Raw genomic sequence first — 19,499 nt, 5'->3', positions numbered from 1 at the left:
GAATATTGCTGTCAAACTTAACATAGTTATTGAGGGTATTTAAGAAATCTGATATCTGAAAAATAAATAAATAAATCCATCAACTGTTTTGAAGTTGTTCCTCCAGGAGCAAATCAAATCTTCCCCACATCACAGGTGTTTTATGTATCTATGTCACATCATTTTTTAATATATAAACTGCCAGACTTCATTTGAATCACCGACATAAATTAATTTCTGTGTCTGTCTTCTCTTTACCTGATGGTTGATCAAGAGTCTCCAGATGTTTGATGTTTTCCTTTAGCAGTTGTGATGGTTTATGTAATACCAATAATTTCTTTGGTCACATCCATTAAACTCTTATTTCAAAATAAGACACAGTACGTGTCAGCTCTTTCTATCCGTGCTGTGTTGAACTCTGAAAAGTTTTGAAATGTGTTGATGATAGTTTAATATGCACACGTTGGTGAACTCACTTTGCTTAATAAACAGTAAAAGAGATGGAGAAGTGTCTGTGTGTCACATCAAGCCCAACACACTGCATACCAAACACAAGGCAGTCATGGTAATTAAAAGGCCTTTATTTCCTATTTGTTTTTTTACAGAACTGGTAACACATATGATAAATTTGTAATAAGTTATTTGGTTCCCTTGATGACTTTATAAGGATCCCCAACGTTTGTCCACACAAGGGTCAAGAGGAGTTTGTGAGCAACGTTTGTGTCCAGTCAAGGGCTAAAGCATGCGATCCACAGTAGGCACAAGTACTGACATGAACACGCGCACCACGACACTAGACACGAAGAAACACAGCTAGAGGACACAACCCGGCTGCCCTCCGATGCTCTAAAAGATGACGAAGAAGAGAAAGAGGTGGGCAAAAAAAGGGAAGTCAAACCAAAAGAGTCTTGAGAATACAGTTGCATCAGGGACGAGGTGGAGGACTCAGCGCTCAAGAGGGGGAGTTTGGTTCGGTCCTGCATGTTTGGCAGTATACAGTATGTCCATGTTGTAAACATGAAGGCCGGCATTCTTTACACGCTCAGCGAAAGCCGATTCACCGGGGAGCCCGATGAGTCCGCTTCCTGTTCAGCATCACAATACTGATGGGACATCGCTGGAAAAACACATAAACAGGACAAAGACACAAACGGGGGAAAAAAAAACCTGGAAACGTTGTGGTGACACATCTCCGGCAATCGATTCAAACACAGTCCTGCATTCTACATTAGACGTACACATCACAAGATTTCGAAGTAAGAGAAAGGAAAAGAAAGGACACAAGGAGTGATTACACGTGTGCACAAGAATACAAAGAAGAAATACAGCGAGTAATAGAGGAGACAAGACGGCGTGTTTCCGAGCCGTGTCGTTACCTGCTGACAGGCGGCTCGACACAGTTTGACAGGTTGGACGATGATTTCCCTTTTTTTTTTTTTTTTTTTAGAATCCCAGCGTTTGTTTAAAACTAAAAACAGGCGAGGAAAACACAAACGGCTGCTGTGTGACCGGTGCCCTGGCACAGCTGGAACGCCACAGATTCAGATGCATTTGTGCAGAACGTCTGTTCGTGCATCGGCGCAGATATCGACAGAACACGCTAACCCCCCCCCCCCGGATCTCAGATGGTTACACACACTTAGAGAGAGAGAGATGCACGTTGAACGATGAGCAATGTGACCAACGCATGCAGACCTGTACTGTATATTGTAATCATAATATTCCAGTTTTGTGTTTTTGCACCGTGTCTGCTAAAGGGCCTACATCTATTAAAGCACACACACACTCACGCGCACACACTCACACACACACACACACAGCTCCAAGTCCCCCATAGAACTTCATGGTCATGTGACTGCGGTGACCCCGAGCAGAGACAGGAAACAGAAAAAGTGTGCTGTAAAATGTACCCGTGATCACATTCGCCTCATCGCCCGACGCGTTCGGGTCGAGCCGACGCAGGCGACTGTCACCAGGCAGCGGCAGTATTACTGAAAATCTGGAATTACACTCATCAGTGCATCATTTGGTCACAGTCAGTATTGATGGGACATTATAATATTGCATTAGATATCAAGTGCGCCAGCGTCGCACGGCAGAGCTGACGATTGTTGCCGGGGGGGGGGGGGGCGGGCGGGCGAGAGAGGAGGCAGTTTACTTCAGAGGAAAACAACTCAAGAGGTAAACTGGAAGAAATGGAGATTCGGGGGGCGAGTTAGATTAGAAGATTGATTATTGATTGATTTGTGTGTCCTTACGTTTGGAGCCAGGACACAGTTAGCTGAGCATTGCACGTAGAACGGGAAACAAGCTGATTTAAATGCTATGTCTCATTTTTTAAATAAACCAAAAAATAAGGGTTATATCTTATATTTAAAAATAAATAAATAATTTAAAAAATCAACCCTAGAATCTAAAAGTCCAGCTACTTCCTGTCCCAATGCGATAACTTCCTGGAGTCTTCCCTTACAGATGCTAACAGCTGTATTTTATCTGGCTAACTGTTTCCCTCCGTTTCCAGTATTCGTGCTAAGCTAAGCTAACATCTCCTGGCTCCATCTTCATATTAAGCACATGGGACTCGTATCGATCTTCTGATCTAACTCTTTGCCAGAGAGGACATTTCTCTAGAAATTTAAAAACTATTCCTTGTAACCCACATAAATTCATATTTTGTCATATACTTTTATATTATTTTCATACTATGCCATGTAGTTGTGAAAATCATAACTTAATGCATAGTTCTATGGGAGGGATTCGGACCTAAAACCTGGAGCGACACCCGTTTAAGTTCCTCTCTCGTTTGCTTCGATGTTGTCGGAACTTAATTGTTTGAGACGTTTTCAAAGTGGAACCCGACGAAAAGCATCACATCAGCAGCAGAGTGTTTCTTTTTTTTCTGTACATGTCGTCACGAGCACAATCTGCTGCTGAGGCGGCAGAAGAGAAACTTAAAGAGCGACCCAGTCTGGTTCATAAATTGCACTCGGCCCAAGAATAGAACACACTCTCGTATTTATATATATATATGTATAATATCATTTTCGCAGTATTAGTGAGGAGTGGTATTGTATCTAGTATTCATACTATCAAAACAAGGCATATACATTACTAATCACAATACTGTAAAATCAGCTACCTCTATGAAACAAGGACATCAACAGCTCTGAAAGTAGAAAAACACACAGTCACTCTACTAAAGTCACAACTGTTCCCAACGCTCACGTATGTACAGTGACGTGGAGTTCGCCCCCCCTCCATGAACAAAGACCTCTGAGCGGAATGTAAAAGAGAGAAACACTGGCCGAGGAAAACAAAAACAAAACAAACACGTCAGATATTCTTTTTTCTTTTTCATTATTAAATAAACTCCAGCTACTCAGCTGAGCTCTAAAGAGTTAGTGCTTGAGTTTTATGGCTTTAGTTTTATCTTATTCATTTATCTTGTATAATACACGTACACGTTATTGTATAATCAACACAGTAAAAGAGACACAGTCGTGAAAGGGTTTTCAGGTCGTTTAAATAGACACGGAAAAAGAAACGAAGAGAAAAAGGAAAGACGGAGAGAAGAAGGTTTTCCAAGTGTTCACCGGAATGGGATTATTCATCTTTTTTGGCCCCTGGAAATGAATTGTACATAAAGATGTGATCCAAAAGACTTGATTCTGGGTTTGTACTGGCAGAAATAATAACTCCTACAATCCACCTACAGATTGCAGAATTATTCAACCTTCTTCTCTGCAGTTATTTCTGAAAAAACAACAAAAAAACACCATAAATCGCCAAATCTGCTGATAGAAAAACCTTATAGACTTGGACAACCCCAGATTCCAAATATTATAAATCAAAAACATATTAAAAAAACAGCAATGACATTTAAAAAAGAAGTCAAACAGTGACTTTCAGATAAAAGCTGAAAGAAAACATAAATATGGAAGATAAATGGCATCAAATAAAAAAATAAAATAAAAACGGTTTTGATCACAAGGAATTAGATAGCAAGCATGCGGCTACATTTTCATCCTACATGAACTCACACACGGTACTGGACGACACACTTTGCTTTTTTTTTTTCAGGCGTGGAAAGGTTCTTATTAGTAATAGTCCTGTAATAGTTGTACTGTATGACATTCTCTCCAATGACCCTCATGGAAAATAAATACACATTTGTTTCATTTAGAAAATATACAGTGCATCTTTTTTTTTCTTTTAATCCCCTTCGTCGTGTTATTAAAATGACAAATGACACCCACTTACGTACACGAGATATTTTTGCTTCGTCTCTAAAACATGCTCTTATGTACAGTATTTTTGTATAAACATGCAGTATCAACGTGTATGAACTATGTATATAGGCAAAACTACACACCGATGGGTTTGCTTGATTGCTTCCATGTTGCCTTTTCTTTAGTGTTGCTTCATCAACGGAAAAGGAAAGACGGACGATGGCGAAAAAAACAGAAACGTGACCGTGGTCTGTGTTCGGTTATAAAAACATACCGAGTTTCCAACAGAGAGAAAGATACAAGAGCCAACATTCATTAAATCAATAAAAAGGAAACAGTGGTGTTGACTGCTTTTTGATTTACATGTATTTTACAGTCAACATTTAGTTTTGTCGCTGTTGGTGCTCACACACAGATTTTTAATTTCCAATTAAGTTATTTTGCCAATTTATTTCAGGACAATTTGGATTTAGTCACAGGACGGTTGGAATATTAATTTCCAAATGAATCGATGACATTCTGTGGATGAGCAGCATTAGATCCAGTCCATGTGCAGACCTCTCTGTTGTGCCACAGAAAAAAATTCAACCTCACAACATTTTACCACGAGAAAAATAAATAAAAATAATTACACAATCACAGAACAGAATTAATACCCAGTAGTGCAATTAAATTCGACAGTTTGGTAAGCTGTGTATTCAAATACACACAGATCAGTGCCTTCTTCCAGACCGTTTCCTTTCAATCAAGTGAAGAACGCAATATGCAAACACAAAAAAGGCAAAAAACAAATAAAGCAAATATAACGCACTCCCTCGCTCGTTTCTTTTTTTGTGTGTGTTTTTGTTTAAACCCAGCTAATCTTAACACAAACAATTAAAGCTCTGGTTTCTGAGGGTACTTAAACGTAACATTTGGATTTTTAAAGTGCTTGAGGAAAAAAAGGTTTTGAAGTTAAATAAAAATGGAAAAAAAAAGAAATACAGCTGGATCAATAAAAGAGAAAAAACAAAAAGAGGAGAAGAGAGAAATGAAGAGAACAACACCGCTGACTGGAAGGCGTCCCTGGTAGTTGAAAATTGCTTATTTTGTTACTTGGAAGGCTTGTCTCCTTTATGACTGTAAGACGGTTATAGGGATTTCTTTGAAGTAAAACCCTTGTGTCAAGTCCATGACTAATGGCAGTAGCACTGAACAAGTGAGATACAGAATCGGAGGCGTTGGGGGGGGGGGAGGAGGAGGGGGGGTTGGGGGGGCGGGTGGTGGGTGGTGGTGGACTGCGGGCAGTAATCGACACTCTGTAAATATCATGTCGTTTGGTGGTTGGAATCAGTCTCTGTTGCACCGGCTCTGATATTTCTTTGCTTTTTGTTGTTCACACGACAGACGCAGCCTCTTTTCGCACACACACGCACAACACACACACACACAACACAACACACACACGCACACACACACGCTTATTTCCTTTTAAACCGAAAATCCATCCTTTCCTCCCTCTCCCCTGATTTATTCCATTTCATGGATAAACTAGCACTCGTCATGAGCCTTACGTCACCGAAAAGTGAAGTTTTCTCGAAATCCCGACCTTTCGTTCCCGTCAAGTGGAGGATTAGAATAATAACGATAATACGAAGAATAAGAATAAGAATAATAACGACCCGTTTAGAAAAAAAGGCATGGAGCTTCAGTTTCCCTCTCAGTTTTCCTGAGACGAAGGGTGGCGTGTTAACGAATCGAAAACGGCAGTGTGTTCGTGGGTAACCGGATATATGTGCTTATCCCTACTGGCTACCCAGCTCTAGGAATGTACTTCAAACTAACAGAATCATCTAGTAGGATCACTGGCAGGTGTGAAACATGGTGCACGACACACCGAAGGAATGGACCTGCTTGTGTTATTTCTCTGTCCTATGGCAGTATAAAGCATTTTATTATTAAGCGCTATTCTAAGCAAACTGTGTCACTAAAGGGAAGGGCTGAGTAGAACACTATGAGTGAACGTTATGTTTTATCCCCTCTATCACCAGATTCCCGTATAGCACTCTACCTGTTCTTTATATAGTCTCCTCTGTATTCTTATTAATGGAACCACAACCCCAATACAAAAATAGATTTAAAGGAAATCAACGGAGTCTCTGTCCATCCTGTTAACTTGTCTTCTTTTGTCCTAATATAACATGATGCTTTTTTTTTTTTTTAAACTATATTTCCCCATCATGTCGAATGGTATCTATGGATCTTTTCAAAGGTGGCAGTGGGAGAGGAGGAGGAGGAGGAGGAGGAAGAGGAGGAGGAGGAGGGTGGGAGGGGGAGTGGATGTAAAGTCGGGGGGGGAGGAGGAGGGTGATCTTCTGGAATATACACTGATATGTGGGGCCTGATGGGAGGATGCATGGGGAAGAGAGGTGCGGGTGGGGACGATGTGGTCGGGTGGGGTTTACTTCTTGGCGTTCAGGGCCGCCAGGGAAGCGTCCACCTCTTCCTCCGGCTGCAGCGGATGCCACTGGGCGATCGGACGCCGCGGGTTGGCCAGCATGTCGGACCAGTGTTTGAGCCCCGCCCCCGTGGACTTGCTTCCCACCCAGATCTTCCCGATGGCGTCGTTCTTGCCAATCTTGTCGTAATCCAGCACGGTGATCACGGCTTGGATTTTCTGGGGGTAAAAAAACGAGGAGGGAGGTTGAGAAAGTCCCAATAAACACATGGATATAACAATCATCCAAAGTACAGACACAGAAAACGGGGGAACCCATGTTTTAACAAGGGAGTAATTGTAGTGATTGGTGCAAAGTGGCCAGATGCTGGTGCCAGTGGGACGTCTCCAGCCTGCAGCAGGGTCTCGTCTCCGGCTTCCTCATCTCTCCACGTAGACTGGAGAATTTAATTGTTGCATCGACTTTGATAAATGACTTAGATGCGTTTTGCATGTTTGATTTATCTGCCAAAATAAACACATTGGAAATCAAGAATCGTGCATCATAAAGAAATAGTCCACTGTTTTTATATGAATATTTTTTAACATTTAAATTTACAGCCTAAATAGTTTTTGCTGGGAGGATTAAATCAAATATCAAAAATTGGTGTCCAGTTTATTAGGAACACTCAGATTTAGGTATTGCTGTCTGTAATTGAGTTGTGTTCATATCCTCACCTTTACCTTAAAAAATCTGTTGTCTAAACTTTTCGCTTTTATGCAAATATAGCAATTCAGGCCTTGCTTCATGTGGCACATTGATTTTGCACATTTGCAGTTTTTAAGTAATTATTTCAAAGTTTGTATTACTAGTTCTCTCGCTTGGAAAGAACCTCTCCACCTTTTAATTGTTGCATCAACTTTGATAAATCACTTAGATTTGTTTTGCATGTTTGATTTATTTGCCAAAATAAAGACATTGGAAATCGAGAATCCTCCATCATAAAAGAATAGTCCTCTGTTTCTTATATGAATATTTTTTAACATTTACATTTACATCCTAAATAGTTTTTGTTGAATAACCTAGGTGACATTTGTGGGATAATTAAATCAATTATCAAAAATCAGTGTCCAGTTTATTAGGAACACTCTGATTTAAGTATTGCTGTCTTTTAAAATAGTCCTACAACCCCGGTGTTGGTTGTAGATCCTGTTTGTATTAAGGCATCTGCCCCATTTACAGTATTTACAGCAGGGTACAGCCTCTTTGGACATTAAATAAGAATTGTATTGTGTTCATATCCTCACCTTTACCTTAAAAAGATCATCTGTTGTCTAAACTTTTCTCTTTTGCACATATAGTAATTCAGGCATTGCTTCATGTGGCACATTGATTTTGCACATTTGCAGTTTTTAAGTAATAATTTAAAAGTTTTTATAACTAGTTCTCTCGTTTGAACAGAACCTCTCCACCTTTTAATTGTTGCATCGACTTTGATAAATTACTTAGATGTGTTTTGCCCGTTTGATTTATTTGCCAAAATAAACACATTGGAAATCAAGAATCCTGCATCATAAAAGAATAGTCCTCTGTTCCTTATTTGAATATTTAATACATTAACATTTACAGCCTAAATAGCTCTTGCTAAATAACTTAGTTGACATTTGTGGGATAATTAAATCAAATATAAAAAATCTGTGTCCAGTTTATTAGGAACACTATGATTTAAGTATCCCTGTCTGTCCTACAGTACATTCAACCTCAGTGATGGTTGTATATCATGTTTTGTATTATGGCGTCTGCTCCATTTACAGTATTTACAGCAGGGTACAACCTCTTAGTGCATTAATTAAGAATTGAGTTGTGTTCATATCCTCACCTTTACCTTAAAAAGATCATCTGTTGTCTAAACTTTTCTCTTTTGCACAGTAGTAGTAGTAATTCAGGCATTGCTTCATGTGGCACATTGGTTTTGCACATTTGCAGTTTTTAAGTAATAATTTAAAAGTTTTTATAACTAGTTCTCTCGCTTGAACAGAACCTCTCCACCTTTTAATTGTTGCATCGACTTTACTTAGAATGTGTTTTGCACGTTTGATTTATTTGCCAAAATAAACACATTGGAAATCAAGAATCCTGCATCATAAAAGAATAGTCCTCTGTTTCTTATATGAATATTTTTTTAACATTTACATTTACATCCTAAACAGCTTTTGTTGAATAGCGTACGTGACATTTGTGGGATAATTAAATCAATTTTTAAAAATCAGTGTCCAGTTTATTAGGAACACTCTGATTTAAGTATTGCTGTCTTTAAAAAAAAACTCCTACAGTACATTCAACCTCGGTGATGGTTGTATATCCTGTTTTGTATGATGGCATCTTCCCCATTTATAGTATTTACAGCAGGGTACAGCCTCTTTGTACATTAAATTAGAATTGAGTTGTGTTCTTATCCTCACCTTTACCTTAAAAGGATCCTCTGTTGTCTAAACTTTTCTCTTTTATGCACAGATAGTAATTCAGGCAACAAATTTGCAGTTTTTAAGTTATTATTTAAGTTAAGTTGTTATTACTAGTTCTCTCAATTGAACAGAACCTCTCCACCTGTAGGATACCGTGGTGACCTCCTCAGACGCACTATTCCAGGTACTCACCTGCATTTGGTCGATAGGAATCTCAAAGCTGAAGGACTCGTTGTAGTACGGATTCAAAGTGTTCTTCTTCACCGTCGTCTTCTTCTTCTTCAGCCTCTTTCCGTTCTGCAGCAGGTTGATTTTCACGTAGGGATCTGAAAAACGGAGAGAGAGAGGGCAAAGAGCAAGATGAGCTGATGAGAAGAAAAGAGAAACCCTGTGACGTGCACATTTAGGCTGCAGTGCTTTAATGCACCAACAGATGGGGCCAGCACTGAAGCCACGGGGGGTGGGGGTTGGGATGGGGTTGGGATGGTGTGGGGGGGTTGCTGCATGGTGGGTACTGCAGCGTCAGCACGTGAGCAGAGCTGCAGTCACGCCGCGAGCATCCACGTCCCACGCTGAGGTGACTGGAGGGCCTGGTTGTGTGAGACTGGGAACACTGGAATATTTTCATGTGTGAGGATGTGATAATGAAGTGTAATGGTTGAAGCTCGGCTCCGTGATGTGTACAGCACCTGACAGTCCGCCCACGTCCATCTTCTTCAGGTTCTTAGCCTCCAGAATACAGATGGTGAGTTTTCCAGCAGTGGGGACGTAGCGCAGGGAGATGCAAATGTCACCCAGCTTCTCCGGCTGTGGGGGGGGCGAGGAGAGGACAGGAGAGGAGAGAGGAAGTTAGAGGACGTCTGACACAGAGCAGATGTCTGTTTCTCTGATGTGCGATCAGAGATTCACAAACTGTCCCCCTTTTTTTTTTTTTTTGCATTTATTACCTGAGCTTGATTTCATCCCTGTCTGTCTGTTTGTCAACAGGATTATGCAAAAAGTACAGAATGGATTTGCCACAAAAAACTTGGAAGGATGCGATATGAGCCAAGGAAGAATGACTTTTTGGCACTGATCCGGAATTTTCATTTTATTTTTTGGGCTTTGTTCAGCAGTACGAGATAAGGATTTCTTTTTTGACATTTTTACCAATTTCCCAGGAAATCATTCCTGGATCGAGACGACAAAACCTATTTTTGAATAAGCAGAAGAACTCAAAAGTGAGTGATTTATTTTTAAGGTGACCCCGGGGAAGAGGCGGTTGCATCGATTCAAATCAGTTTTTCATGCCCTGAGGCAGCGTAATGGTGAAAGCATCAAACTACTGACTGCCTGACCTCAGAGGAAGCAGAGTAAGTGAGAATTACAAACCCCAAAAAGATCACGACCTTCATCCCGACTGTTAAAGAGACAAAGTCGGCACCTTGTGCTCGTGGTTATCAGGTAAGTAAGTCGCTTCGTAAAGATTAAAGTGTTTTCTGTCTGTGACTTTCAGATTTTCTCTCCGTGTGTCTGAGACCACAAACCTGCGGCGGCAGCGGCGCCCTTACCTCTTCCTGATCTGCGCTGTCCAGGTCTCGCCACACCTCAATTGGCTTAGCCAGGTCAAGGCTTTTCAAGGGTATTTTAATCTCTCCGATGACGTCATGTTTGGAGAAGCGATCAAAGTCATAGACGACCATGACCAGAGTATTCCCACCCATCTCCTGGAAGGGGATCTGTAACACAGTAACAAGGGAACATTTACATTCACACATTTCTAACAGTTTCTGAGCAGATGAATAAAAAGTCAGCCCGATTTTAACCATACAACAAAATGGGTTGTGACTTTGGCCTGGAGCTCATATGTCCTGACTTAATAACATGCTGCTTTAGCAGAACCGGCCTGACTTTGACAAGGTAAAACCATTTGAATTGTTTCTTTTCTTTTTATAAAGCTGTGTCAGCAGGCCGGGTGCACAGGAGGTGGCCTTCTCCTTTAATTCGATTCTCCACCACAGTCTCCTTGTCAGACACCTTCACTATGTGTGCTTATCACTGCCGGCCACAAAAAGAATCTCAGCAGGAACTCAGCTAAAGGGCAAAAGAGAGGAGGAGCAGTTCACCTTTTACAAGACCCGTCTGGCCGTTAAACAGAAAGAGGGACATGCTGTTTCAATAAGTAATAAGTAAAGGGCGACCACACGGCGCCTCGGCTTACCTTGAAGACGAAGTTCTCATTGAAGACGGGGTTGAGTGTTTTCTTGTGGACCTTTGTGTCGTACTTCTTCTTCTTATCAGGGAGGCAGAAGACCTTGACGTAGGGGTCAGAGGTGCCGCCGCCGTCCATGGCGAGGAGGTCGGCGGCTTGCAGGATTCCCACAGTCAGCTGAGGAGGGAGCGAGGAGGAAGCGTGTTATTACATCCCACTTCACCGGGAACCCTTCCTAAGCTCACACACTACAACTCAATCTGAAGTGAAGTCCGAGGAAAAGGTGGAACCAGGGAAAGAGGCACAGAAATGCATTTCATTCTTAGAAGAAAATGAAAAGCAAAGCAGTTGGAACGTTGCTTTAGGGAGGCTACACTCGGCATGTACTTTTACTTTGAATACTTAAAGTATATCTAAAAGCAAGTACGTACTTAATGTGGTACTCTTACATCAACAGTAGACCCCGCCTCTCACTCAATGTCTATTTATCTGTACTTTTACTGTAGTAAAATGTTGGAGTACCTCATCCACCACTCGAGCCCTTACCTTGTTCTCCTGGAAGTCGTAATCGATGGAGTACTGCAGCTTCCCCAGCTTCTCCTTCTCCTTCACCTCCTCCTCCTTCTCGTCCCCAGTCAGCCCGGGCTCCACGTCATCTTCCTCGTCATCGTCGTCCTGTAGTTTCTGCACGGACAGATGGGAAGGGGGGGGGGGGGCGGGGGGTGTGGGGGGGGGAGGCAGGTGGCAGAGGGAGGCGTGAGAGGACGGTTCTGAGGCGGCGGTCGTGCTGAACACCAAACCTCAGGGCATCAGCAGTCAGGTGAGTCACAGCACCTACCTGCCACTTACCCCCCGCTCACACCGCTGCTACTAGTGCAATCTGCTCATCAATGACCACAGTTGCAACCTGACTTGATTTCACTATTTCTTGGGTGACACCATTTGCTGTTTTTCTTTTTATTTAATTTTTTTAACCATGATCATTTACATGTCTGTTGTAATCGGATTAAAAATCAGAGGCAGGGGATTTTTCTCCTGGACGACAAAGATCTTGTAGAAAATGTGATTTCAATAGACGCCTGTTTACTGTGCAAAGAGTGCAGAGACAGAGAGAGACAGACTGAGAGAGAGGGAGAGAGAGAAGAACAACACAGAAAACAGTCAGCATACAGGAGGAGGACAGAAAAAGTCAGGAACACCTTATAAATAAAATGCAATCTAATGCAATCCAATTATAAAAATAATAATACTAAGCTTTTAACATCGGGAATTGCTTTTTTCACATTAACGCAACTCACTTGTGTCGCTGCCATTAATTGTGGAATTAGAGCATTAAAACAGGAAACTGAGGGAATTCACTGTGGCAACACAAATCCACAAAGTATGACTCACCCCTAATGAGTCACGTTAAGTTGTCTGCAAAGTCTTAAAAATTTTTTGAGGACATGTCCCACACAGAGGAAAGACGGATGAGCCAAAGTCACACGTAAACAGGCTGGAGGACATTATTATTATTATTTCAGGATATTGTTTTCAAAAAGCCTCACAAAGCTAAACCCTCATCTGTTACAGAGCTGCAGTTTATCATTGCACTCTAGTGAAAGGTGTTCTTGGTATTTTGTCCTCCCCGTGTACAGCAGGTTTCGGGTACAGGCCGTCTCAGGGAGCACGGCGTCCTCACTGAGAGTGAAGGACGGACGCCGACCACGGGATTCAATCAAGCCGCTGACGCACTTGATTCCTGACACTTGAAACGCTCTCAAACTGTGTTTAAACTGAAAAGGTAAAGATTCCTGCAGCAACACAAACAGGTTTACTTCAAGCCGACGTGACTGTTTGCTGTTTCTCTCCTCCTGACGTACCGAACACTCATTAGTTTATTTACTCTGGAAGTGCTTCTATTGTACTCATGACTTATAGTACATGCATATGAGACTAATATCTCATATGCATGTTGTGTTGCTTTTACTTGTCTCCTATTCTCATTTATCGCTTGAAAGAGACTAAAAACCTCAACGATTAAACAGAGATTCAATAAAAGGTGAATTGTGTCCTCTCTCATCCTCCATCTTGCTTTTACGTTCCACCCAGCGACCTCTTCAGAGAGGCTCATGACTAATGGAGCGGGGGGGGATTTTTCACTCAGATGTTAATACTAAAGTAAAGTCTCCTCTCGGACACTGTGTGCAGCTGCGTGGTCTCAGTATGGCCTACTTTCCTATGGCTGTCTTCTTGAAAAAAACACGGATGTCTTCGTAAGACTGGAGGGTCCAGCTACTCACTGATGAGCTGGAAGAGGAACAGGGCGCACACACACACACACACAAACACACACAAACACACAAAAATGCACGCGCACACACACACAAACACACACAAACACACAAACATGCACGCGCACACACACACACAGATAATACACACACCATCACACACACATACCATACTGTACCATACACAACACATATACACACACTCTCATTTGCTTACATGCAAATTCTCGTGCATGCTTAAAATATCTCTCTCTCTCACACACACTCATTCTCACACAATATTCCTTACACGTGGCATTCTCCATCTTTATTATGGTAAATGCTTTTCATTCTAGCATGCCAGGCCACACAATGCAGGATCCACGTTTCTCTCGGATGGAGAATGTAAATGATTCATCGTTTATGAAGATAAAACTTTAGTTGTTTTTTTTTTACCGTTTTTGTTATCGTGTCAGGCCCCAAATGTCTGCACATGTGAAATGTTCGCATCCATGGAGGGATCATGCTACATTGAGAATTCCCAGTTGTTTTTCAAATCCCGTTGGGGGGTTCAAAGACAAAGACGTGGTGTGTCTGAATGGATGCCCGGGGGGGCACCTCAGTGGGGGGAGTTTCAAGCTCGGCACTGAGGTTTTCATCAAGAGAAAATATGTTGGTTGATCGTAGCTTTAACCTTCGAATCGACTGAAATCAGTAGTTGGCTGCAAATGTGGGCAAACATCCCGGCCCACCATTTCTCCTCAGTGAGACCCCCAGTGCTTCAAGGGAGAGAGGGCGTGTCAATGACTTGTCACCTCGTATGTCAGCAGCATGGGTCATCCAGGAAAGTTACTCTCAAGTCAAGTTGTGGCCATTCAATGGTACCTACTGCAAGGGCGTATGCTGGTCTTTGTCAATGGATTCAAACAGCTTCAACTGTCGTAGGAACTCGGAGCGTGTTTGTGAATTTCAGACGCGAGTCAATGGGATTCTCAGGAGAGGAGTCGTTTGTGAGATCTCAGCTCTTTGAGGCCTGTCGGGGGGGGGGGGGAACGTGCCCAAAGCTCTCAGTTACGTTACGTCTCAGCTATTTGAGTTTTCATGACAAATATCCAGCTTAGCCCTTGCACATGCATGTTAGTGATCTCTAGTGAGTTGCTGAGTGCACTCGTCATTCAAAGGCTCATGAGTTTCACGTTCATTTCAAACCATAGACACTTAAACAGGTCGCTTGTCTGTTTAAAAAAACATTTGCAATCTCTGGATAATCAAGACATAGCAGTTGGTGCGGGCATATCAGTTCAGTGGCGAAGCAGCCTAAACGCTCCCATAAGATTCCTCAAGCACCCGCAGCACCTAAGCTTGCAAAAAACTAAGGAAGCCATAGCAACTCATTGTCATCATCATCATCATCATCATCATCACTGCAATCCAAGCCCAGCCCAGCCCCCCCCTCCCACCACCACCACCAGTCCCCACCTGCCCTGGTCTGCGCTTACACAGTGCGGCCAGAGAGGGGTGCCGCGTGCCATCAGACCTACCGTAGGCAGAGAAGTCCACCACAGTCAAGATACACGGAGCACACATAAGACACAAAGCAGGAAGGAGGAGAGCAGAGACAAAGGAAGAGATTGAACTCACAGCAGACACCAAAGAAGGGTAATCACAGCAAATGCAGTCAGCTACACTGGAGGGAGAGCGTGGAAAATGACAGACAGCGGCGCCTCCTCATTAGCACAATCCTATCTGGTGCGGCAGGGCCGGCGGGTTTAGAAAGAAAAAGCCAACTCCGGTTTTAGATGTAGCCTCATTGTACTTTGTCAAATCATCAATCACACGTGTGAAGAGAAAAAATAATAATCACGGGCCCAAAACAACACCATTGTGCCAACTGCTAATTCTCATAATTACTCTTTAATGACTGCGGGTGGGGGGACGACGAAAGTCATGGTTGGGCTGAACCGATAAGAGTCCTGTCATTTTCCACTCAAATCCCAAAAAGCACAAGTGACAGAAATAGCAACAATAACGTTCATGACAAATAGATCACATAACAAAAAAATTTAAAAAAAACAGAAGAAGAAGAAGAAGAGAGATATAAAACATAATCATGGTGGATAAAGAATGTAATTAATACCTGCGGGGATTAGACTTGATTCGGTTAGAAAGACATTAAAAGGTTAAACAGTCTGTGCCACAATTAAAATTGTTCTATGTGACTTGATTAAAACGTGTAACATGAGGATGACGGATCTAAAATGCTGCTCGTTACCTCCGTCAAAGAGGAAATGTTTACATGAGCGTTTGTTCGGTAGTTAGCCGGATTACGCAAAAAACTACTGAACCTATTTTCATGGAACTCTGTGGAGAGCAGGGACATGGCTCGAGCAACTACCAAATTAATATTGGTGTGGACCCAAATATAAAGGTGGATCAAGGATTTATTTTTGTCCACTTTCTTTGCTGCGTTTCCCAGAGAGTTAATATAGTCTATAGCTGTAGCGGGGGTGCACCTTAAAGGCATTTTAAATGACAGGTTAGCAGATCTCATAAGAGAGAAAACTGCGTCACATGCCACTTGCAGGTACAACTGCAGCTGGAACTATGAGGTCTAACTGTCTGCGTGGACGGTAAAAACTTTATGGATGGTAGCTCAAGTGAGCACAAAGAGCTGCAGATAGCGCTGCTCACTTTAGTATAAAAATAGTTTTGTTCATTATGAAACTGTGGCGGAACAAATTAGATTATGACGGGCCACCACAGTGTAGATAAATTAATGGGAAACAATGCTTTGACAAGGCAAGATGGTAAATTAGCCTTTGGGAGGTAGAGCGCCCTTCTAGTTTTATCTGAGCCAAACGTATCTCTACATTCGTGTTTGCTTTCAGTCCTGGGGAAAAGCTTTTCTGTAGGTCCCACAGCTGTTACATCACAGGCTCATATAGAGGCTAATGTTGCTTGGCTTTGTTTACTGCGTGGGCGTAAGCTCTCTCTCTCTCTCTGCCGTGACACGACCTCCTGCTGTGAAACATACCTCTCCGCCTTTCATGTTCTTCATTCCCATGTCACCCTTCCCCTTCTTGCCCTTCTTGTTCTTCTTCTTCTTGCAACAGCATTTCTTGACGATGCAGAAGCAGCACGTTAGGACGAGGATAGCAGCGACCACGGCGATGGCGATGATGGCCCAGGATGGCACTGTGGAAAGGGGGGATGGGGGGAGGTTGGATACAGATCAATGTATAGACGGCTTCGTTCACACCCACAAGGAGAAGACGCAAAATACTTTGACATTTGATCAACCAATCATTTAGCCTGCTCCATGTCATGTCCTGGGACAAATATATTTAGTAAGAGAGGTGCTGGGTTAGCAATTAGATTGGGTGAAAATTAGATTTCTCTGCCATTAGGAAGGGCAGCCAGTGATCAATACTGAATAAAGACATTATGAGGCCGCCAACGCCTGCAGCAAGGGAGAAAATCTAATTCGCAAATGATTGCTCAGGAGCCACATCGATAGAGAGTTGGTTGATCGGAACAGTTTGGGCGTTTGGTGCGGCACTCACGTGGGATCTTGTCGATTTCATTCAGGAACTTGTTTTTGATGTCGTCGAAGGCGTCTTTGTTGTCGACGGCTTCGGTGGAGTTGTCGGCAGCGACTGATGCGACGGGCGCTGAGGTCACAGTCAAGGCACTGGCCCCGGTTGGCTTGGCAGCGACCATGGGTGATGTCTGATGCCTGAACAAGTTGAACTTCGTCATTTAGGCTGCACGCACGGCCCCTGGAAAACAGCACAAACAAAGAAAAGCACTGCTTGAAAAACCTGAAGTCATCCAGCCATAAGTGCCACTTCTCTTCCACTCGCACATTATACCCCACTCCGGTGGAAGATATTGACAGGAGCTCATTACAGGCTTGATTCATTCAGCCAATTTCAATGTTTCCGGGCTCATTTGAGAGAGAAAAATGACACACAGGCCAAAACATGTCACGGACAAATGCAGCACCACGACGAGTCTGACATCCATAACGAGGCATAAAGAAAACAATCAAATGAGAGAGTGATTTGTGGCGCACTTGCAAAACGCCACCTGTTATGGTTGGAGTGGTTTTAAGGCTGACGTCTGAATGAACCGCTGATCAGAGGCACTCAATCTCATCCTTGTGTGTAGGTTATGAAAAGGGATCAAACGGGGGCTTCAGCTCAGGTGGAGGTGGAGAGGGACAGCTGTCGGACGACTGGTGGTTTGATCACAGGCTGCGACGTCACGGAGGAAAACACTGAACCCCTGCGTTGCTCTTTGAAACGGTCTGAATGGGACAGAAATGGATGTCGCTCGGGGCGAAAGCATCTGACAAATAAATGTAATTAGGAGCACCAGCGTGACACGTGTCAGCCTTCTGCACCGTGGACAAATTGGGGAATATAGTCTCTGCCTCTGGTGACACTGAGGAGAAGGAAGCCACGATTGTTTTCTTCAATATCTGCCACAAGAGAGAAACACAGTTGGACTCAAACGGACGGAATCGGGTTTTCCCACATTTGCCACTGAGGTGTTTTGAGTTGCAACAGGAAAGTGATGGCTATATAATTCAAGAAGTCTCAAATTCAAGGGAGTTAGGTTCAGTCGCAGAACAATCTTGATCAATTTATTCTCCAGAGAGTCGAGAGAACATCAGAAAACTAAATGCAATTAAAAGAGAGTATAGAATTTCAAATTCCCCCCAGATTACTCAGTGTTAATCTAGTGTGTGAGGCGTCTATGTGTATGTGATGACATATATTCAGGGATTTAAAAAGGAATAAATTAGTTTGGAATTTTAAAGTTGGTTCCCAGCTGAAACCAAAAGAGCAAAGCTGGTTTTTAACAAGTGAACCATTACATCACCAGTGGGCGAGTCATGTTCTAGAGAGGATGAAGAGGCAATAGTGAAAGAGTCTTACGAGAAAGTGTCAGGAAAAAGAGAAAAAGACAAATACAGTATCCGTAATAACTGTAAAACACAGATTTTTTATGATTTTACTAAAAACTGGTACAAATGTGGGTCTGAGTTTCTAAGAAATGGTTAAAGAACTGGATCTGATTCGATGAAACTTGGGGTTTAAGTAAATTAGGTGAATCGATGCATTGAACTCTTTCTCTAATCTCATAAACCCGCTCTTGACACGTGACCTAAACAACTGTGATGAATTTTCGGAAACTTTTCGGAAATGATAAATCTCTTATTTTTTACCATGACTCAGGAAAGGTCGGAACCTTCGGTAACATCCAATCCATTTCCACTGAGGAAGTGCACCAAGAATTCATTTTATATAAATGATTGATCACGACAAACCGCACTCTGCCTTTTACTGAGTTTCAGACATATTTCACAGGGTTGTGAGGTCAGCGGACAATATATTAAGATGAGTTACGGACAATGATTATGAAGAATAACCATCACTCATCAATTCATCACACCTTTGTTTTGTCTGGACGCTACTCGCTACGTAGCTGAGACAATGCCGGCGGGGGGGGGGAGGGAGGTGTTTAAGCGGAGAAATAAACACAACAAACGACTAGCAGCCTTTTCCCCAGCGAGCAGTGTTTCCTCCACGGGACCAAGTGGACGTTCAATCAGAGTTCCTATCGGCCCCGGAAATCACAGCGTAACAAGTGGAGCCTGCCAGCCGAGCGCTGAGTGATCGGGTGAGACCTCGACTCAGAGAAGTAGAAAAGCACGACGAGTATAACAACAAGAGACTTCTACTGCCACTGGTTTTTATTAAAGTCAGGGTAAAAAAATAGAGACATTTCCCCACATTCAACCGTCCAAGCTGCTGCCGCGACTATTTAGTGTCACATATTAAGACTAAATTAAGACTGACAGCGAGAAGGATACAATTTTATTAATCAGGGGGCAGGACTAGCTCATAATATCTTGTAATATATGTATATTAAAATAACCTTGCTGCTGTTCTGTAGGC

General features: G+C 42.6%; 1 protein-coding gene across 1 annotated transcript; it reads right to left on the bottom strand.

Annotated features, from left to right (window-relative positions):
• Positions 1-6,648: 6,648 nt before the first annotated feature.
• LOC133005584 (synaptotagmin-2-like) lies at positions 6,649-17,292 on the bottom strand. Its single transcript, XM_061075311.1, has 8 exons — positions 17,097-17,292; positions 16,568-16,728; positions 11,828-11,965; positions 11,291-11,458; positions 10,641-10,808; positions 9,780-9,897; positions 9,283-9,416; positions 6,649-6,864 (listed from the first exon to the last, which is right to left on the bottom strand). The coding sequence occupies exons 1-8, from the start codon at positions 17,290-17,292 to the stop codon at positions 6,649-6,651; spliced, it is 1,299 nt and encodes a 432-aa protein (XP_060931294.1).
• Between the last annotated feature and the right edge of the window lie 2,207 nt (positions 17,293-19,499).

This window comes from Limanda limanda, chromosome 7 (genome assembly GCF_963576545.1).
Source record: "Limanda limanda chromosome 7, fLimLim1.1, whole genome shotgun sequence".
NCBI classification, from domain to species: Eukaryota; Metazoa; Chordata; class Actinopteri; order Pleuronectiformes; family Pleuronectidae; genus Limanda; species Limanda limanda.
The sequence above is the reverse complement of the archived record's forward strand: the minus strand, read 5'-3'. Positions and strand labels throughout refer to the sequence as shown.